At 43.6% G+C, this 22403-nt stretch overlaps 1 protein-coding gene across 2 annotated transcripts; it reads left to right on the top strand.

Moving 5' to 3' along the window:
* The first annotated feature begins 3211 nt into the window (after nucleotides 1–3211).
* On the top strand, nucleotides 3212–14580 carry LOC139578542 (protein NDNF-like). Of its 2 annotated transcripts, none has more exons than XM_071406282.1 (4): nucleotides 3212–3312; nucleotides 10183–10386; nucleotides 10836–10960; nucleotides 12447–14580. In XM_071406282.1, exons 2-4 carry the CDS (start codon nucleotides 10187–10189, stop codon nucleotides 13838–13840), a joined length of 1719 nt encoding a protein of 572 aa, XP_071262383.1. In that variant the 5' UTR covers nucleotides 3212–3312; nucleotides 10183–10186; the 3' UTR covers nucleotides 13841–14580. The 2 variants fall into 2 exon arrangements, with proteins under 2 accessions (XP_071262383.1, XP_071262382.1); XM_071406281.1 differs by lacking the exon at nucleotides 3212–3312 and adding an exon at nucleotides 3625–4014.
* The last annotated feature ends 7823 nt before the right edge of the window (nucleotides 14581–22403 follow it).

The raw sequence follows: 22403 nt of genomic DNA, 5'->3' as shown, positions 1-22403 counted from the left end.
ATGTATGTCTAGAAAAAGTACACCACTTTAACATAATGTTTTTAATCACAATTGGCTATAGGTAGTGTAATGCTAAAAGGTGTCTAATAGTTTACCGGTATGTGCTTAGAATGCTTTTGTCAGTGAATGTGTGTGAAAATGAGATACTAATCAGCCCTGCAATGGGGCTGAAGTACAGTGGAGAGAATTATGCCATGAACATTTTTCACCTCTTTATCCCCCTCAGTCCTTTTCCCATCTGTGGTAAAATGTCCTTACTGTGGATACTTTTCCAAATCTTTGTCATGTCAATAGCCAAACTGTTTTCTGTCTCTCTTTCTCTCTCCTGAGAGCAAGAGATAATGTGTGTTTGAGATTGTCCCTCCCCAGAGTGGATTCCTTTTCATAGCTCAGAGGTGTAGCCCAGAGCAGATTGAATTTGGCACCAATTTGAATCTGGTCTGTGTCTGTGTCTGTGTCTGTGTCTGTGTCTGTGTCTGTGTCTGTGTCTGTGTCTGTGTCTGTGTCTGTGTATGTGTGTGTGTGAGAGAGAGAGAGAGAGAGAGAGAGAGAGAGAGAGAGAGAGAGAGAGAGAGAGAGAGAGAGAGAGAGAGAGAGAGAGAGAGAGAGAGAGAGAGAGAGAGAGAGAGAGAGAGAGAGAGAGAGAGAGAGAGAGAGAGAGAGAGAGAGAGAGAGAGAGAGAGAGAGAGAGAGAGAGAGAGAGAGAGAGAGAGAGAGAGAGAGAGAGAGAGAGAGAGAGAGAGAGAGAGAGAGAGAGAGAGAGAGAGAGAGAGAGAGAGAGAGAGAGAGAGAGAGAAAAATAAGCTGGTTCTGGGGCTCTGTTCACAAACCGAACCCACAGAGCCCTAGGACAGCAACACAATTAGATCCAACCAAATCATGAGAAACCAAAAAGAAAATTACTTGACACATTGGAAAAATAACAAAAAATACAGAGCAAACTAAAAATATATTTGGCCCTAAACAGAGAGTACACAGTGGAAGAATATCTGACCACTGTGACTGACCCAAAATGAAGGAAATCTTTCACTATGTACAGACTCAGTGAGCATAGCCTTGCTATTGAGAAAGGCCTTTGAAGGCAGACCTGGCTCTCAAGAGAAGACAGGCTATGTGCACACCGCCCACAAAATGAGGTGGAAACTGAGATACACTTCCTAACCTCCTGCCAAATGTATGACCATATTAGAGACACATATTTCCCTCAGATTACACAGACCCACAAAGAATTTGAAAACAAATCCAATTTTGATGAACTCCTATATCTATTGGGTGAAATACCACAGTGTGCCATCACAGCAGCAAGATTTGTGACCTGTTGCTAATAGAAAAGGTCAACCCGTGAAGAACAAACACCACTGTAAATACAACCTATATTTATGTTTATTTATTTTCCCTTTTGTACTTTAACTATTTGGACATCATTACAACACTGTATATATACATAATATGACATTTGAAATGTTTTTATTCTTTTGGAACTTATAAGTGTAATGTTTACTGTTCATTTTTATTGTTTATTTCACTTTTGTTTATTATCTATTTCACTTGCTTTGGCAATGTAAACATATGTTTCCCATGCCAATAAAGCCCCTTAGATTGAAATTTAATTGAGAGAGCGAGAGAGAGAGAGAGAGAGAGAGAGAGAGAGGGAGAAGGGCTTTGCATTATGCGGAGTGATAGCAGGATGTGAGATGCAAGGTCAGGAAGTCAGGGGTCTGGAGCTCTACTTCAAGTTGCTCCCAAATAATTTATCAAACTTGACACAACCTTCCCTACAGGATCCAGACAGTCCGGACCATGCGAGGAGCCAGGAGTGGCCAGCACTTGCCCACCTACCACTGTGGCAACATAGTCTGTCCGAATGACTCCAACGCATAAAACCCTGTGCGCTGACGAGACTACTTCGCCATGGCGGCAGCCATGTGCCTGGAGAACCGTTAGTTTACAGTGGACATAACAAGAGCCATGTCCATAAACTTCGTGTGTTTGATGTATTTGATACCATTCCGCTTCAGCCATTACCACGCGCGCGTTCTCCACAATTAAGGTGCCACCAATTTCCTGTGATAGAAAGTCCACTCGGTAATTCCCTAGCCAGCGCGCTAACCAGTGTAGGCTAGTGTGCGCGGATTTACGCCTCCAGAGAGACCACTGACGCTAGATGATGCTGTTGCACCAAGGCGTCTCACTCAATGGTTTTTACTTTAATTGCGGTATGTTTGTTAGGCCTACTTACTGTCTATACTGATACTATAATGTCGAACGAATATGCTTAATGCGAAATTACGCATATATATTTGTTTTTGGCTGAAAAATATATAATATATAGAATAGGCTACGCATATTGAATTAGTCTGCATTAAATTATATGATTAGGCTAGAGGTCAAATTGGAAATGTATGATGGAAAATTATCTACATATTTAGGCCAACTGCTCTTTAACATAATGTTAAATAATTGCCAAGTTCTCTCCTATCCAACGTTGCTTTCCTTAACCTCTCCCCTTTAACGAGGTAGAGTATGCTAACCCTTTATATAGACTATGCATTATTGCTACACTTACATTTACATTTACATTTAAGTCATTTAGCAGACGCTCTTATCCAGAGCGACTTACAAATTGACTTGTTCCTGCTAATGCGTCAAGGGATTCGGGGTAATGAAACAACAGTTTTAAACCGTAACGCTCTTATCTATTTTCTGAACGGGGTGGGATAAAGGCATCATTTTACTCGGGCTACTTTGCTGAGCTCGGCAGCCCCCATAAAGTCGTAAATTATTTACAATTCACATCACCGACAGAACTCAGTCAAAGGCTCTTATCTTGGATAAATATTTACTTCCCTGGGTTATGGCCCGGGAACAGACAAAAGCATCTCTGTACCGCCGGCGTTTTCACACCTTTAGGCTACACGGAATAATGTAATGTAAGCAACAAAAACACATTCGGCCCAGTCGAATTGGTTTGGTGTAAACACTCCGGACAAACGAAAGCAACCCAGAGAAAACGCTCTTTATGGATACATTACACATAAATTACACACGACAGATGAAGGGATAAAATGGTGGTGCTTACACATCTATCTAGGCTCATGATAAAACTTGCTCACTGACAACACAGAAAATATAACCCGAGGGTTGCGTGACTTTGAAAAGGGTCCTACCCAAGTGTGCTCGTTTTCTGCGCGCATTACGACGTACGTAAACAGCTCACAGGGGATCCCCGCTCTTAAAATAACAGAGGCGAAGACACCAGATCTATACCTTGTTTTGCTCTAGGTTTACAGACACGTCTCTCAAGTATTTCTGGTAAGTTCAACCTTAGTGTTCGCCTTGTAGGGATATTACCTTATTCGATGGGGAAATGTTTTTAAAGTTTTATTTTAAATGCAAAGAAAAAAGGTTTAATACAATGTATGTAAAACGTGTGTAATTGTCATCCAATTTATACAAATTAGGTCTACTTCGTATGGCTATATCCATTCAAAGTAAATCCAAAGTAACGTATAAATATAGGTTTTTCATTCATAAAGTGATGTCAGTTTAAGTTCATGTCTGTGATAGGTCCGTTGCTGGTTCTGGCTGGTCTCTGGTTGGTTTTTTATTTGTTGGGGTTGTGATGTCCAGGAGGAGTGGGCTGGTTATCGGAGTGCACCTAGGGAGAGCGCAGAGACAGAAGTTCGCACCAGTTTGCCAGTCGGAGTCTCAATAGCAGCCGCGCGGCAGGGGACGGACGCGCAGCCAGAACTCAGGAAACCTACCCACTCAGATTCTGAAACAAGGCTCAACCCTCCAGAACTGCCACCAACTAACCAGACCTGTAATCCGATTGCCACCACACAAGAACTGACTCGAGGAATCTATTGGACAGTGAAAAGGACAACTGTTTTGCATTTTTTTTCTTAATTTTTAACATTTTTTATTGTGGTCTCATAATTGTTGCGCTGGTTAGGAAAAAGCAACATATCCATACAACTTTCCAACTATTTTCATCATCCCTAAAACTGAAAGGTAAGACGCTCATTCACAAAATATTTTAAATGTATCCGTGGCTCATTAGATCTCTGTTTTATATAAATATCCCATGAAATAGCCTAAACTTATGAATGCCAAATCACATCGATTGAAAAGGCTGCTTTCGGGCAACATGCTTGCGTTTTTGTAGTAGCCTGGTCTACTCTATATGGTTTGTGGAGCGCTTTTTGAACATAACGAGACGGTTCCATACAAAAGAAAAACAGAGAGGGACTCTCCGATTAAAGAACGCTTGCCTTTGAAAATACTGCCAGATAGAGAGGAAAGGGTTTTGTGGTTTACAACTCCGGGAAGTTAAGGTTTTCAAACACATTTCAATCAAGCCCGGGCTCGCATGCTCTTTTAATTTGGTTCCCTTAGTTTGGCTGTGGCCACTATTTCACTTGGCACGGTTAATGTCGCGCAAAAAGGATGAACTTTTGAGGGAGATGAAAAGGACACGCGGAAGGCAGTGTCCACGGGCTCGGGGCTCTGGATCTGAGGCGCGCTGCTTTGTGCTCTTAACTGGGTTCCCATGCTCCCAGGGGTGACGGAGCACCCTCCAAAGCGGCCAGACGCAAATCAGCAAGATGCGTTATCACCCCATTCTATAGTGCGTGGCATACATTCTCTTCACTTGCCCTTTTTTATAGTGGTGCTGCCGATGCAACATGCCACACATGTTGGGACATCTGTTTTCTTTTTTTAAATGGGACATCAGTTTTTGGAATAGTTTTCCTCAATCCTTTGCGAGCCCCCGCACCTGCACTATAACCGCTATCCCGCTCTGATTACTCTCTCACACAAATATATTCACATTTGGAGACCCTTAAAAATCTTATTAAATTTAAAACAAACTGTACTGCATTTTTTAAAACAATTTATCATTGATCATATTAATCCTCTCTTATTAACTTTAAAAAAATATACATTTATTTGAGTCGTAATAATATATTTTTGATTTATTAAACGTGTTATTCGTTTATAAATTATTTGTATAAATTAATGCATTTTACGTTATGAATTTTACGCAAGGAAATCAGAAGGGAAGGAATTTCAAGTTCTGTGCTTCTGTTATTCACCTCATCCATCCCTTGGTGAGACTTGTTTTTTTCCTCAGCTGCATTCCCCATTGGGCTCAGGAGTATAATGAGAGACAGACTCAGAATGGGAATTTGAATAACTGTATTTAGTAGCAGAGAGAAGCCACACTGCCTCCCGTACTTTCTCAGGAGAATGAATCATGAACAAAAAGTCTGAAAATGGGAAGGTCTGTGTTGCATACCGTAACTAAACCGTGATTTGCATATGAAAACTCTGGGCTGAAAGAATTCCGCCAGTGTTGCTACTGCAATTTATGCGTCCGGAGAAGTGACGAGCTGCAGTATATACAGTCTTCTTCTCGTTGCGTTTGCTTTGTGGGGACCGCTGGAGTGGGATGTCACGTCCAGAGTCGTTGCTGGAAGATTAAGGACATAGCGACAGGTTTTTATTCCCTTCATTAAACTATTCATTTTATCCACCCACACCCTCTCCCAGTGTCCAAAACATTCACTCTGCAAATCCCTCATTATGCCTCTTCAAATGGACACAAGCAGAGGCAGTGCCCTCAGACTGACGGATCTCTCTCCTGAAGAAGGGGTCTGTGCTCTCTGCCCAGCGGAACATAATGGATACATGACTGCCTCATTTCCCACGATGCTGGTCTATGCCCTTATCGTTGATATGCTGATGGGCAGAGAGTGGACCACTTCTTTCCCATGGGGCTTTTTGTGAGCTAATCTTGTGTGCGCTTCCCTTTAGTCATAATGACAGCAACGAAGTGCACATCAGTCAAAGGTGCGCCCCTCATTTGAATGGCTCATTTGTTGTGCAGTAATAGAAAGTGCCCTATGACCTGACCCGCTCCACCAAGTAACATTCCAGGATGCCGTGCTAACCACTGCCTCGCTCAGAGATGGACCATAAAACAGAACAAGAGAGAGGCAGGCAGGCAGGGATGGAAAATAGGCTCCCCTTCCTGAACACGCTATTGTGCCAGCAGCAGCAAAGTCTTTGAGTCTTTGTGGGCTGATGATGATGATGATGTGGGTGGTTTAGAGACAGAATATGAGTGATGATGTAGACTTATACACACTCTGAGGAATTTGACGGTTTAGAAGACATACACAAACAGAGAAACTCACATTGTGCACAGACAAAAGTTCTGCCCCTGGACAGGAGCCTAAACCACAGTCTCTACCAATTCATTAATGAGCTGTTTGGCTCTCCAAGAGCACCAGACGTGCTCTCGGTTTGGCTCTCCGTCAGAATGGGCCCAGGTTATGTGTGGTTGGTTCCATCTCAGGCTCTGAGCCCTCAGCCCTTGCCTGCCTGTCTGTCTGTATCCCCAATCCCCCGGTTGGCCCTGAATTGACAGCACAGCAGTGATGGAGTCTGCTACTGAAGACCTACCGACCGTAAATATGCCTTCAGAGCAGCTTTAAGAAATCAAACAAAGGCTCCAGGTCCTGTGAGCCCTGCCAGGCGTCTCGTTGGGGAGAATCTTAAATGTCTCTTTATTTGTGTTGAAATTAAAGTGTATTTGTTTCCTTCCCGTCCTGCTAATGAGCTCCATGTGGGAGCAGGCATGAGGTTTACCCGTCCTGACAGGGAGTCATGGAGCTGGGGGTGGGAGGCTGGAGGGAGGATGGGGTTGGGACTGCGGCTGCGGCTGGATGGAGAGGGCAACCCAGAGAAGATATTGGAGGGATGGAGAGATGGAGGGGCGATGTGGTAGTGTAGGGGTAGTCGGAGGCCTGGTATACACCCTGGCAGGCAAAAACGCAGACACGCACACACAATCTTCTTTTACAGACATATGCTTATACATTCACACACACACGCGCATACACACACACACACACACACACACACACACACACACACACACACACACACACACACACACACACACACACACACACACACACACACACACACACACACACACACACACACACACGCAGAGGCCCTCACACACACTCCACATGGGTCTTTCATGTTGGACAGTTGGAGGGCAGAACTATTGCAGGGCCGTGTGAATGACAGGCGTAAGCTGCTCCGTTGTGCATACATGTTCTCTGTCACTCAGGAACACTGATTAGGTGTGCTAGTCATCAGGCTGTGCTGGGCTAGCTTCACATTGACTGACTGACTTCTGGAATACCAGCTGACTCACTGACTCACCAACTGATCTCAAACCGTTCACACTGGCTATCTACTCCGATTTCAGAGCACTCACGTCTGAGTGTGCCAGAGCGCAGAATAACTGATGAATTTATGAACGCTCAACACCCGTTGAATATGGCCGGTGTCAGTAAAAGTCTGCAAAAAAAGTGCAATTAAATTGTTGCCAGCAGCCCAGTTACATTCATCAACACTCTGGATAACATGAAAACAGCCTAACCAGCTCTGCTAGGGCGAGTAAAATGGTCAGAGTGAGGTGTTCTCTGATTTGTGTCTTGAAGTATCTAGCAAGCTAGCCAACATTAGCCAGCTTGGGCGCTTGACTGCTGTTGTGAGATCAGAATGCTCAGATCAACCCTACTCCTCGGTCAGAGTGTCCAGTGTAGTGCGAAACGCTCTGACTTTACGAACAGACAATCTGACAATGCTATGAATTTACGAATTCCCAGAGCGCACTCCAGATTAAATTTACAAACACACCCATAAAAACATTCATAAACAAACATCTACATCCTACAACCAAACTGACCACACACAATGACTTCTTTATCATGTAATACATTTCATTTGTTTAATGTACGGATTGATTGAGACATAAAAATGGTATCCACGAGTTCATCTGACTCTGGGGAAGTAGATAAAGGGACCTCATTGCCAAAATCCATTGGGGTATCCCTTTAACATTGTTATTTGGCTAAGTTGTCATTCACATAGTTCTGGTAAAGGCAGGATATAGGCACAGGGTAAACACTGGTTCATTTGTTGTTGTCATAGGAATTCAGGAGGAACTAACCGTCATTGTAAAATCATATCATTTAGATGGTTATTACGTAGTTATTACTATGGGTTAAACAGTTGAACTGTGACATATCTTTATTTCCATCAATTACTATCTTAATTATGCTTTGTGCACCTAACCTGTTCAGTATTATCCCCTCCCCCTCCCCACCCCTCAAGCTGCCACAACTTACCATTTATTATGCATTAGACTTTTTCTTTAACAACCAAAAGAGCTTCAAGTTTTGAACAAAGTTCTAGTCGGAGTGAAACTGAAAAATAAATGAATATATAAATATACAAAAAACAGCAGCAAAACAAAGTTGACACGATTGTGGCCGGCTCTGCCTTCAAATTATCCTCCCCCCAAATTACTATCATACATTCTCCCTCACTCTAATTAAACATTAGGCTTTATTTGTTCCAGATGCAGCTTTTTTGAAGTTTTATTTTGGTAAAGGGAGCCTGTGAATGGTAGAGGCAGGCCTGCAGTCTCATGCATGCACAAACATTCCAGATTCCAGCCTGTATGACCCATACATACTGCCTGTGCTGCACCACACAACCTCAAGGTCTAGACATTAGCACAGTCAAATCCAACTGTTTTAATGGGCAGGTGTCATCTTTCAGTGGTGGCTCATACACGGGATCTGAGTCTGGATAGAGGAACGTAGCATTTAGTGGTAACGCTTCTCAGACTTGGGATACTGCAGCACTTTGACCAACTCAAACCCAAGCCATTAGTTTGAATCAGTAATATCACACGCGGTGGGCAAGTTGCTTACATTGGAAACAGCACATCAAGTGCATGTTGAGTTATGCCACAAATGTTTGCAAGCAAATCTGCTGGACGATTCCACACTAATTAATAATTGAGAGCGCACATACCCCATATCTGATGACATCAGTCCGGTAGTGTCATTATGTGGGCTTGGTGCAGCAGAGACTGGGGCCTCTTTGTTTTGGGGCTGAAGAGTGAGAGACAACTCTGTAGAGCTCTGTACATACCACCTCAGGACTGTCTCCAGTATTAATAGACATGTCTTTGTTCCGCCCGACACGCTTCTGAAGTGGAATAAGACAAGCGGAGATAAGGATCTCCTCTCTGTGAGTCAAATCTCAAAGTACCACTTAGAAGGCTTTCCTCCACCTCTCTGAAGTCTGGCTGAATGAGGGAAGGCTCAGCTCAGACACGAGAGGCATAAAGGGAAAAATTTACACAGCTGTCAAGGGCTTTTCTCTGGCTTGTGTTTTAAAAGGAAGACAATGTAGTAATGAAGCCATGTTTGTAGCATGGAAGCATGTCCAGCTTTGGGTTCTCTGGTTTGACTTATCTGTCTCTCCAGAGGGAGGGAGGAATGATAGGATGTCTGTGTGACAAGGACAGAAAGAGGGAGGGATGGAGATTGTATGTGTGTGCAAGAGACAAAGATGAGCTATATTTGCAACAGAAAAATAGATGGAGAGCTAGGGTGGAAAAGAAAGAGGGAGGGAGAAAAGGAGAGCAAGGAGGGAGAGAGAGGGGTCATTAAAAGGACACACTCTCACTTGCTGTAAATGGCAGTAAAGTATCTGGCTAATCTGCTATCATTATCCTGATTAAATCACCAGGGATTTGGCTTTCCCATCAGCTGCAATCAATGTGGCCAAATCAATAGACAGAGGATATCTGAGTGTTCCTGATCTTCAGTGAGCTGCAAAGACCTGTGTACTGAGCCACGTCCCATAGCCGTGGGGATATCTACTGAACAGTACAGTTTAGCGGCTGGTGCCAATCTCTTCTCCTCTTCTATCCCCTTCAATCTAGTTTCTCTGACCTTGGGGAACCTTTCTCACACTAGCCGCTGTATTCCTCTTGATCTTCTCCCTCTTTCTGATCCAAAGTGTCTTCTCTCTTTTTGTCTGCCTTCCACTTTCTCTCTTTTTTCCAAGAGATGGGGCCTCTCTCTGTCCATCTCTGTCTCTCACTTTCCTCTCTTTGGCAGCGTGTTACTGGTTTCCCTTCCATTCTGATAGACTTAACAGGCAAAACTGGAAGTACATTTTCAAGTTCCTCGTCCAAGTATTTATAGAAAGATGTTCAATATTCACTACTTTTGCTTTTCTAACGTGACTTCTACTTGTTCTGACGGTCCTGCATATCTGCTTTATGTGTTACAGGAGGATGAGGCTGGATTTTGGACCTCAGGGCTGGCCTCTGGCCCTGGCTCTACTGCTGGGGGTTGTAGTGGGCCAGAAGCTGCCCACGCGAGACGAGGGCCTGTTCCAGATGCAGATCAGAGACAAGACCCTGTTCCATGATTCCTCCGTCATCCCAGATGGAGCCGAGATCAGTGGATACTTGTTCAGGGACACGCCCAAAAGGTAACGAGTTTAGGTCTATGTAAAGACAGCCGTCACTATCAACAACCATTACCAACATGTAGGTTTACTTCTCCAAACATGTACATGTACTGTATGTCTTATCTTACTAAATGCATGAGGCCAGGTTGTGTATCACTCGAAAACAGCGTCGTAGCCTTCCCACACTAAATAGCACTGTAGGCTCTGTATGACGACTTATGGCAAATGGATGCATGGGGAATATGGAATGCATTGTAATGTATACTAGGATGAGGAAATGCATTATAGATGAGAAAGAGATGTTCATGTGATTTAGGTCATGTCTGCTGATAGAGACCCATGTCATTAGCATTCCATAGAGTCACCATAGACTTAGTGTGTAGGGTGATTTCAGTAGTTAACCCTGCAGTTAACCCTGCATTCTGTTTGATCCCTGTCATTTACCTGGGCAATACTTGTTGTTTCTGAAGGTACTACTTTGTGGTGGAGGAGGACAACACCCCACTGTCTGTGACGGTGACACCGTGTGATGCTCCTCTGGAGTGGAAGCTCACTCTGCAGGAGCTGCCTGAGGAGGCCAGTGGAGAGGGATCAGGTATTTACATAAATATGATTTACATAAATATTATTTATTTGTAAATTGGGCTATTACAATAATTACATTGTAAAACTTGTGAAATATATGTTTGATGTACAACACGTACATAAACAATCACCTCACTAATTTATCAGGATGAACATAAATTAACAACAACATAAACATTTGATTGATATAGTTTTGAATAAAACGAGAAAGACTTTGTACATTTTGTTGTGGTTGGGCCGTGTTTCTGGTCAGCTTTTTTGGTGTGGTTGTGATATGGTTATTAACTAACTAGTGACACAATGTCTGAACTGACCACACTGAAGTCTGAATTGACCACACCTCTGTAGTCTGTGAAAAGGGAACAGAGCTCTGAGTAGAACAGACTGCCCTTGGCTGGCTGGTTGGTTGGCTGGCAGACAAACACAGTGTATGAGTAAAGAGTTTAGAATGTGATTAAACCTTCCTCGTTCCTCCCCCATAAACATATTTATATAGCTAGGTACAATAACCCCCCTTGTCCATTCCTAACGTATACTCCCTTTGTCCTCCAAAGGGAAGACTCTCTCTCTCTCTCTCGCTCTTTCTCGACCCTCTCATTCTCACACACTCAGTCACTCTCTCTCCATCTGGATATTGTCTTAGAAACACAAGAAATCAATCAACTCCCTCAAGCCCAGTCCCATTAGAGCACAGACATGGACTGCAGCGGTGGTTTTAGAGTGTGCATAATGTGAGGGTGTGAAAGTACATGTGTGCACGTGTAGGACTATATGGGTGTGCATGTGTCTGTGCCAATGAATAAATGGGCTCCTTGCCTGATACCACCTGCTTTTTTGATGTTCACTCACTGTCCTAATAGATTATAGAATAGAGACTAAATACTGCAACACAGTTCATCTCCAATATGTGCTACATATGGCAGCTTAACATATACCGAGCAGCCATTCACATAGGCTGAGTGGAGCACTAGCCATCAGGATTGCATTAGTTTCCAGTGTAAATACACAAATTGTTTGCTCCTCTCTCTGCTGAATGTCTCGGCCTCGGATCGGATCTTTCAGCATTAATTTAGAACACCGTTGAGCACACTCTCTGGTTGACAAGCATAATATTATGTTTCCTTGCTCAGCTGAAATAAGGCCTGCGACTGACTCCCTCATGGATAGGCTACAAGGTGCCTCTTTGTAGCATAGCTTCACAAGTTCCCAGGAAGGGCCAAGTGAATACCAGCCTGGGATTTTTGGGGATGTTTAGAGTGAAAACATGGTCGCTGGCTCGTGAGGGGCTAATCGTCCGTACGGCTCGGAGAGAGCTTTACCATGACCTCATCAGGATCAACACATTAAACGGGTCATTTTTAGCCACCTGTGGAAATTATTTTACTTCAGAAAAAAAATTAAATAAACATTAGGGGAGGTTAGCAAGAAATATCTCAGGAGGTGATGGGGATGCTGTGATATGAAAGGAACTCATGTTAAGTTCGTGTGTTTTCCAGGTGAGCCAGAGCCCCTGGACCAGCAGAAGCAGCAGCAGGTGACAGTAGATGAGGGCACAGAGCTCTTCTCCTACAAGGGGAATGATGTGGAGTCCTATGTGGCCACCAGCTCTCCCTCCGGCCTCTATCAGCTGGAGATGCTCTCCACAGAGAAGGACAGCAACTTCAAGGTGTACGCTACCACCACCCCAGCGTCTGACCAGCCCTACCCCGAGCTGCCCTACGATCCCCGGGTGGACGTCACCGCCCTGGGCCGGACCACTGTCACCCTGGCCTGGAAGCCCACCCCTACGGGCGTTCTGATGGGCCAGCCCGTCCAGTACTGTGTGGTCATCAACAAGGAGCACAACTTCAAGAGCCTGTGTGCTGCCGAGGCTAAGATCAGCGCTGACGATGCCTTCATGGCCGCTCCAAAGCCAGGCCGGGACTTCAGCCCCTTCGACTTTGCTCACTTCGGCTTTGTCCCCTCAGACAATAACTTAAACCGAGGTCTCACCAGCAACAAGATCTCCCGCTCCTACACAGCCAAACCCAAAGCCTCTGACATTCAGAAAGTCTGCATTGGTAACAAGAATATCTTCACCGTGTCGGACCTGAAGCCGGACACTCAGTATTACTTTGACGTGTTCGCTGTGAACTCTGCCACCAACACCAGCACCGCCTATGTGGGCACCTTCGCCCGCACCAAGGCGGAGGCTCGGCAGAAGACGGTGGAACTGAAGGATGGCAAAGTGTCCGACGTCTTCATCAAGAGAAAGGGCAGTAAGTTCCTGCGCTTCGCCCCTGTCTCCTCCCACCAGAGGGTCACTCTGTTTGTACATGCCTGTCTGGACTCTGTTCAGGTGCAGGTTAGGCGTGATGGCAAGCTGCTGCTCTCCCAAAATGTGGAGGGTGTACGGCAGTTTCAGCTGCGAGGGAAGCCCAAGGCCAAGTACCTGATCCGTCTGCGAGGCAGTAGGAAAGGAGCGTCCACCCTGAAGGTGCTGGCCACCACAAAGCCCAGCAGCAAGCAGCCCTTCCCATCGCTACCCGAGGACACACGCATCAAGGCCTTCGACAAGCTGCGTACCTGCTCCTCTGCTACTGTGGCCTGGCTGGGAACACAGGACCGCAACAAGTTCTGCGTCTACAAAAAAGAGGTGTCCGAGAGCTACGGCGAGGAGCAGCGGCGCCGTGAGCAGAACCAGTGTGCCGGGCCTGAGACGCGCAGGAAGTCAGAGAAGGTCCTCTGCAAGTACTTCCACAGCCCAAACCTGCAGAAGGCCGTTACCACGGAAACCATCACAGGGCTGGAGCCGGGCAAGACCTATCTGTTGGACGTTTATGTTGTGGGCCACAGTGGTCACTCAGTCAAATACCAGAGCAAACTGGTGAAAACGAGGAAGTACTGCTAATAGACTGCACAGAATAAATCTATTATATATATATATATATTAAAAAAGTTTTATTTAACTCTAAGTGATATTCTACTAAGGAGTGTATACAGACTGACCACTCACACAGCTGATGAGCCTGTGGCAGAGACTTAACTGTTTGCAGAGGGAGATATCAACCTGTATATTTATGTTTACATTTCATTGTTGGCATGTTTTTGGGCGATCCATAGGTGAGAGGTGCTCACCTATGGATCGCCCTGTGCTTGGGGTCACAGAATCTCGTTGCCAACAGGGAGACTTCAGAGCTTCAGAGAAGAGACTGTTTCATCTTGTGCATCTCTCTGTCGCTGCATGACTCTTGCGTTCCTCTGTCAAAATGGTTTGTTACTTCAGTTTCAATTTAAGTTGACCTGCAGAGATAAAATAGCTACCAGCCGTGTATAGTTCTCTCAGTGCATCATTTACATTTAGGAGAGATTTAAATTATTTTATACTTCGCCTCTTTTGATTTGATTGTTTGTTTTTATTGATCATGATGACTATTACTGTTATGAAGAAATAATTCAAATTCTATGAGGAAATTGTCATTGTGGAGACATTCCGTTGTGTAACTCAGCCAGTGTGCGCTCTAGAGCCTGTCTGTAAATGTGTTCTGTGCTGGAGGTCTGTGTGTTACCACTGTATCGCTGTGTGTGTCACATGTACAGAGTTGTCCTGCCAATATTCATGTACATAAACACTAAATATAGAACAAGTAATCCCTGTGTCACCCTGGGTGTCATGTTCTTCTGTGGGCTAGTTAACATCACATACTGTAGATATATGGAGGGTGTCAGGCAGCAGTGTATCAGCAGAAAGGAGAATAGGAGTGTTTATAGATTTTACATTAAGCCTACATTATGTTCACAGACGCATAACATGATCCTTGATTTAAATGATTACTGACATAAGAACAATTTCCCATGGACATACAGTACCAGAGTGAATGGGACTGCCAGAGTGAATTATTTGGATGAATGTATTTGAATTTTGGTAAATGTTGTCATATGCCAAGTGTCAAAAGTCGCCAAAAGTACTCTCTACACCGGAACAACGTAGAACTAATGTCACATCAGTGTCTGCGATCGTTTCGTGTTTACATGTGTTTTAGGATGTAGGGTAACCGTTTTAACCACACATACAGTACACTTGCCACATATAAGAGAAGAGGAGGAGTTCAGCATGCACTGGCACACACCGACACAGACCCGATCACACACACATCCACACGTTGTAATTAAGAGTGGTCACAGTTGAGTGGAAAAGTCCTGACTGTTGTGGCTAAGACAAACAGCTGTTCCTTGTGACTCTCCATGTTTCCATCACAACTCGATTCTGAGCAGTAACGCTCTGATTCTCCACCACAACTCCCTGTCAATCAAACAACCCCGTTCAGAGGAAGCGTAGAGGAGGCTCCACCTGGCTTACATTAACCTGCTGTTGCCCTGGAATCATGTGGAGCTCCCAGAGAGCTGTGGGAATGTCATGGACAGGCCTGTAAACTCCTACTAATAAAGCCAGTAAGTAGGGACTGCTAGAGCTATGCTCTGAGGGTCAATACACTCATGAATAAGGTCTGAATGGAGGTAGATGGAGTTTTAATGAAGCCAAGGCCCTCCTTCGTTCTCTCTGTACTAGTCACTTAGTAGGTATAAGCCTGAAAAAAATAGAAACTCACACTTCTTGATATACACACAGACACAAACCACAGAGTAAGCCACACAGAAAAGCCTTTTTTCTGGAGCTCACAGACAGGAGATGCTGCTTTCTCTCTCTAGTTAATGTCACCTCTCCCAGATCATACTGACACCTACCCTCTTTCCATTTACTGTTTTATACCTTTATTTAACTAGGCAAGTCACTTAAGAACACATTCTTATTTTCAATCAACAGCCTAGGAACAATGGGTTAACTGCCTTGTTCAGGGGCAGAACAACAGATCTGTATTTTGTCAGCTCAGGGATTCAATCTTGCAACCTTTCGCTTACTAGTCCAACACTCTAACCACTAGGCTACCTGCCGCCAGCTGACACACCATTCTTTCTGCAGACATCTTTGAGTCTCCATTCAGAGCCGATATCTAACTGAGTTTTTGGAAAATGTGGTCGCCTAAAAGACAGATGGAGATTGTACCCTAATTCTACCACTGGGCTCCTGAGTGGTGCAGCGGTCTAATGCACTACATTTCAGTGCTAGTCACTACCGACTCTGGTTCAATTCCAGGCTGCATCACAACTGGCTGTGATTGGGAGTCCCATAGGGCGGAGAACAATTGTCCCAGCGTTGTCTGGGTTAGGGTTTTTCTGGTGTATGCCGTCATTGCCTAGTTAAACAAAAAATACATCAAAAATCACCAAACTTTGCATCTGGACAGATATTCCAGTAAATGTGTTTTTGTGACATTTTCTGTGTAAATTGTTCAAAGTCCTTCTGCATAGAGTTGTTTGGTTTGTTACACTTTTAAATAGACAACGTTTTTTGTTTGGCATACATGTTTTATTAAAACATCAGAGTCAAAGTGTAATTCAGTCTGGTGGGCTGTGTATATTTGTTTTTTAACATAGTAATGCTTTGATCTGTGAGTTATGTATATATGCAGCTGAATGAAGAGTGGAGACATCCATAACACTGCAGGTATGGTAGAATGGCGAGACTTGTGCGCGAAGACCCAGCTTTGATCCTTGGCCAGGGTTAGCATGACTTGCCTGCCCCTCAAATTCACTATGCTGGTGTCAGAAGTTTCCTAGGCCAGTGTGAGGCATGGCAGACTGCTCTGGAGCAAGGGCCAGTTTAACAATCACTGCAGCAGATAGACAAAAATATATTGTCAGGGAAACAATATATTTTTATGTTAGATGTATAATTACAAAAGATACATGGCAGTGTGTGAGCATGTACAGTCATTTTTTGCCGAAAAAATACCGGGAATAATTGATCATTTTATTTATATTTATCCCGAGAGTCTCGGGAATGTACCGCATAAATCGGAAGTGCCTATTTTAAAGCGTTTACAATCAAGATATGGTCACTATGCCAGGGTTCTCCCAAAATTAAATTGTTCCTGCGCCACATTACCGGCTTGGCTGCTCCACTATGTAAAGATTTCACAGCTTTTAAGCAATCATAGAGTAACTGATCGCTAATGACATTGTTGTGAATAGCGAAACAGGCCTTTCATAAATTCCGAGCGTTATCATGTTCCTCAATAATTTCAGCGCATTTCAGCAGTAGAGACAGAGACAGAGCGTGCTCAGGACTCGGAGCGTGCACCCGGAGTAGGCTATAGCGTTTTCGAATCATACAAACTTTCTAATTGCAGTCCAACAAAAGTCAATTGACAAAAGTTGCTAAACTTGCCACATAACCTCCAACGAATTACAGAATATCTTCTATTTGGCAAAATAGAGTTGATGTTTATACGGATAGCAGATCAGCTCATGAATAACGGGGAGATGCATAGAGGAACTTGTTAAATGTCAAGGTCTCTTAACGGGACCAACTCTTTTTTTAAAGTCCATATCTACCTACTCTCGTATCGTTAGTTGATCACACATTGTCTACGGAAACTCTCATAAGGGCAGCAAAACGAGACAGCGGGGGAAATGTTATAGCGGTATTTTGACATGCATAGGCGAGACGTGCTTTGATAATGCAACCTATGGATTACAGAATAAAGTTAGGAATTTTCATGCGAGACATGAGTCAGGATTTTGGGTTTCAGTGGGATTGGAATGATAGGAAAATAGCCTAGGCTCTATATAAGGCTACTACATGAGTCACTACATAGATCATTCACTTGATTTAGGCTACATTATTTCATGCTAAATTACTTTGATCATTGATAGATGAGCAAACGAATACATGAGCTACCACTTCCACTTGTCCAGCCAGAGATCTTTTAACCAAATATACAGACAGAGATTCAGTTCAACAAATCACATTGATTGATTATCAGACAAGTCACAGGCTTTTGTTCGGGAGTAGAAGATCAACATCCAATTGTATAACATGCTAGAACATTTTTCTGATTAGCTAATATATGAGCAGACTAGAATAAAGAAAATCATTAGCACTCATCTCAATTTAGCTAACATTCCCCCGTGCTAATTGTTACCAAATATCCAAAGGGAGATTCAGTGAAAACAAAAATCTGACACTGATTGATCTGATCAGTTCTGATTTATCTAGTCGGCCCATGCTTGTGTCAAAACTGTGCTGAAATAATCTAGGTGACCACACACAACTATTGCTTTACATTAGTATAACGGTTGGATACGATTTTGGGAGTTTCAGCATAAGTAAGAATTTGATAAATGCCTTCAATTGTATTAGCCTACTTTATTCCAGTATTTTCATTCAGTTGATCATCACTAAGGTGAGTTTTCTGCTTTCTGCGCTTTTTCTAGGCCCAATGGGTGTTTTCTCATTTCCTCACTCCTCTACAGCCCACCTCAGGAGCTTTGTTCTCAAACCCAGTTATATCAATATAGCCTACTGTAGTGTTTTCTAAAAATCTGTCTTTTTATCGGGATTGGGAGCATTTAATTGATGTGATGTAGAACCAGGCCTGGGCTTGGGCTTTCAGTAAATCAGCTAGGCTAAAGGCTTCCATACAACAACCTGTTTGGAAAATGTGCTATTTTCCTTTTTGAAAATCTGCTGCTGGCATGTTGTGTATTTTGTGGAATTGCATAAATTCGACATTGGGGGACACATTTTGTAATTTCGCAGGTCTTGTGATTTTATTTTATCTGGAAATGTGAAGATTTGACACTCCAGGGATCCCGGTAATCGTTAATGTACAATTTGGGAGAGTTTGTGAAGGAGAAATAGCCACTAGAGTGGCAGGTATGCATACAGACCCACAGAGACAGACAGCCATGCACCTCACACACACACACACACACACACACACACACACACACACACACACACACACACACACACACACACCCACACCCACACCCACACCCACACACACACACACACACACACACACACACACACTAACACACAGCCTCTGTTCATGACACTCTCATGTGATTTGAAACTTAAGAAGAACATGGAACGCTTCTCAGAGATGATTATCCCTTTGGCAGAGAAAGCAGTGAAACTGTAGACTCTCTGATGACTGTTATAAGCTTTGTAGAGCAGAATGAGGCCAAGGCACCGAGGCTACTATCCAAGGCACCTAGGCTACTATCCAAGGCACCTAGGCTACTATCCAAGGCACCTAGGCTACTATCCAAGGCACCTAGGCTACTATCCAAGGCACCTAGGCTACTATGGGAAAATAAGACGTGGACTGAGTACGGGTTTAGTCAGACATTTCAGCTCCACACTGGGGCCAAATTAATATTTTTCTAGGATCTCAACACCATAACGTGGGCATTGCGATTTTCCAAGTTAGTGTAATACAAATCATATACACATGCACATGCGCACGAACACACACACACGCATACTGAGCCCTGGCAGGACAATACAGAGGGGTAGACTATGATGAACATGATTCTACTTTTGCGTCTCAGGGTATAGATCATTGTTGGGGTTCTGCTACAAACCAGCATAAGGTCAGGCAGGCGGAAGTCTGGGGCTGATGCCCAGAGCCATCCCTAGCACTCAGTGTCCTGTCCCAGGGCAGAGACCTGTGACCCCCTGTCTTCAAACGACCTCCATCTGCAAACCCCAGCTGAAGGACTCAACTAATGTATGGCTGCTGTGATAATACACTAACACTGAATTCACTGTTTAACTGCCGGTCATTTACCATCTAGGAGTGTGTGTGTGTTTTAGTGTGTCTATGCATGTGTGCAATGTGTACTAAGTCTATTTTGTATGAGTGCGTGTGTGTGAGTGTGTGTGTGTGTGTGTGTGTGTGTGTGTGTGTGTGTGTGTGTGTGTGTGTGTGTGTGTGTGTGTGTGTGTGTGTGTGTGTGTGTGTGTGTGTGTGTGTGTGTGTGTGTGTGTGTGTGTGTGTGTGTGTGCTCATGAGTGTAATACATGAACATGAAAGGAAATATGTGTTTGTGTACACTTATTACAGTATGAATGCCTAGGAGGACCCTCGTAGGGGTGGTCCCTCGGTTCTCTGCTCACTCCTAAGTGCCTGTAATTTCTCACCCTTCATCAGTACTGTAATCTCTGTAGACGCCCTCTGAAGAACCTTCTCTAACAGGGTCCGTCGGGGACCAGGGGTTGACAAACGAAAACATAATTTATCCAGTGACCTCGGAGCTGCAGGAAATGGTTTGCTGGCTGTTTCACAATAGCCTTGAAATAGGGAGTTGGGGTGGTAGGGGACTGATGGGGTTTGTGAAACATGAAAAGGTGTTCTGGCCTCTAAACCTACAGTATCAGGTTTGGGTATTTCAACAAAAATGCACACATACATTTGGAAAATCAGGAAAAAAAGCAGGAGGGGATCGGGGGCTGGGGGCACACAAAGAGCCTCTCAGTCCACTGGTCACTCCTGTCATCCAATAGGTCCGCCTAGACTTCCCCCTGACACTTTCGATAGGCCTACTGCTCTTCTATAATGTCAGTGGGGTCTTATAGCACACCTGGAACACTGGTTAGCGGTTAGACAACCTCAAATACAGAGGTGAACTGAAACAATACACAAACAGACGAGGAGAAACAGACAAGACTTTTAAAGAATACGAAGATTAGTTCCTTCAGGTCTCGTGTGATATAACGTAAGGGGCGAGTTGGAGCCAATTTTGTTATCGTATCAACTGCATTTCCAGGTGGCATGTATAGTTTCAGCATAAACAACGTGTCCCCTTTGAATTTATGGCGAAATTGTGAAAGTAAATATGGTAGGCTACAACACACACACAGACACACACGCAGAGCATTGATTATTGATCATGCAGACAGCAGAGAAGAAAATGCTGTAGTAAGACAGATTTAGACATTGCATATAATTTAACAGTTCCATTTCACACCACACTGTTGATAGAAAGACTGTATTTGCCTATAATTGACCGGTTTCTCACAATTATTAATTTCGGGAAAGAGGAGTGGGTTTGGGTGGGTAGTCTTGGTAAATCCCGGTAACCCGGTTCCCGCCAGCATGCCGCGTTCACGTACTAGTCGGAACTAGGAACCTCTGAAATTTCTGACTCGCTAACTGGTTGAACGTGGCACGTGTATATCTACAACCAATTAGAAAGTTGGACATTTCAGAGGTTCCTAGTTCCAACCAGCACATGAATGCGGCATTAAACCCAAATGAGCACCAACATGTGAACTTCATTTTCCATCCTAAAATTAGGAATAAGCAAAGGCTTTCATTTCTGGTCAAACAGATGAAAAAGGGTGTTAGAAAATATCTACCAGAAAAAGTCTTAAAATGTATTAGAAATACATCAAAACACAGTAATGTTGAAGTTAAGACCCCTGCCAACTAATTTCAACATTTCTATTTAATTTAGAAGAAATAATTTGCCTTCTGTAAGTTTAAAAAATATTGCATTGTATCTTGTCATCTTGTTACAAAAAACCTGCAAATCATTAAGATATTTTCTAAATTCCCTCCCTCACGAGTGAAGAATAACAACAGAATAATATCCAAAAATGCAATAGAGGATATTGCATTTTTCTATGTTTGTGTGACTAGTCAGGATACATCACAATGAATACATCACATATCTATAATTACGCATTTACAGTGCCTTCGGAAAGTATTCAGACCCCTTGACTCCACATTTTGTTACGTTACAGCTTTATTCTAAAACGGATTAAAAAAAAAAAAATCCTCAGCAATCTACACACAATTCCCCATAATGACAAAGCAAAAGCTGTTTTTAGAATTGTTTGCAAATTTATATATATATGAAAAGAAATACCTTATTTACATAAGTATTCAGACCCTTTGCTATGAGACTCGAAATTGTCCTGTTTCCATTGATCATCCTTGAGATGTTTCTACAACCTGATTGGAGTCCACCTGTGGTAAATTCTTTTGATTGGACATGATTTGGAAAGGCACACACCTGTCTATATAAGGTCCCACAGTTGACAGTGCATGTCAGAGCAAAAACCAAGCCATGAGGTCGAAGGAATTGTCCGTAGAGCTCCGAGACAGGATTGTGTCGAGGCACAGATCTGGGGAAGTGTACCAAAAAATATCTGCAGCGTTGAAGGTCCCCAAGAACACAGTGGCCTCCAACATTCTTAAATGGAAGAAGTTTGTAACCACCAAGACTCTTCCTAAAGCTGGCTGCCCGGCCAAATGGAGCAATCGGGGGAGAAGGGCCTTGGTCAGGGAGGTGACCAAGAACCCGATGGTCACTCTGATGGAGCTTTAGAGTTCCTCTGTGGAGATGGGAGAACCTTCCAAAGGACACCCATCTCTGCAGCACTCCACCAATCAGGCCTTTATGGTAGAGTTTATGGTAGAGTGGGCAGATGGAAAATTGTCACTTCAGCGTCATTCTGTTACCAATGAATTGCCCATATACTATGTGAGAAAAAACATTTGTAGTAATGAAATGTTTTGTTTTTGTGTCTTTGAAAGGAGACAAATACATAAAAT

Source organism: Salvelinus alpinus, chromosome 6, assembly GCF_045679555.1.
Source record: "Salvelinus alpinus chromosome 6, SLU_Salpinus.1, whole genome shotgun sequence".
In the NCBI taxonomy this organism is placed as follows: Eukaryota; Metazoa; Chordata; class Actinopteri; order Salmoniformes; family Salmonidae; genus Salvelinus; species Salvelinus alpinus.
The sequence above is the reverse complement of the archived record's forward strand: the minus strand, read 5'-3'. Positions and strand labels throughout refer to the sequence as shown.

Excerpts from the sequence above, each read along its gene's own strand:
- LOC139578542 (XM_071406282.1), top strand. The coding sequence starts at position 10,187 with ATGAGGCTGGATTTTGGACCTCAGGGCTGGCCTCTGGCCCTGGCTCTA. Across the intron at positions 10,387-10,835 it reads TTCAGGGACACGCCCAAAAG|GTACTACTTTGTGGTGGAGG; the intron begins GTAACGAGTTTA and ends TTGTTTCTGAAG. Across the intron at positions 10,961-12,446 it reads GGCCAGTGGAGAGGGATCAG|GTGAGCCAGAGCCCCTGGAC; the intron begins GTATTTACATAA and ends TGTGTTTTCCAG.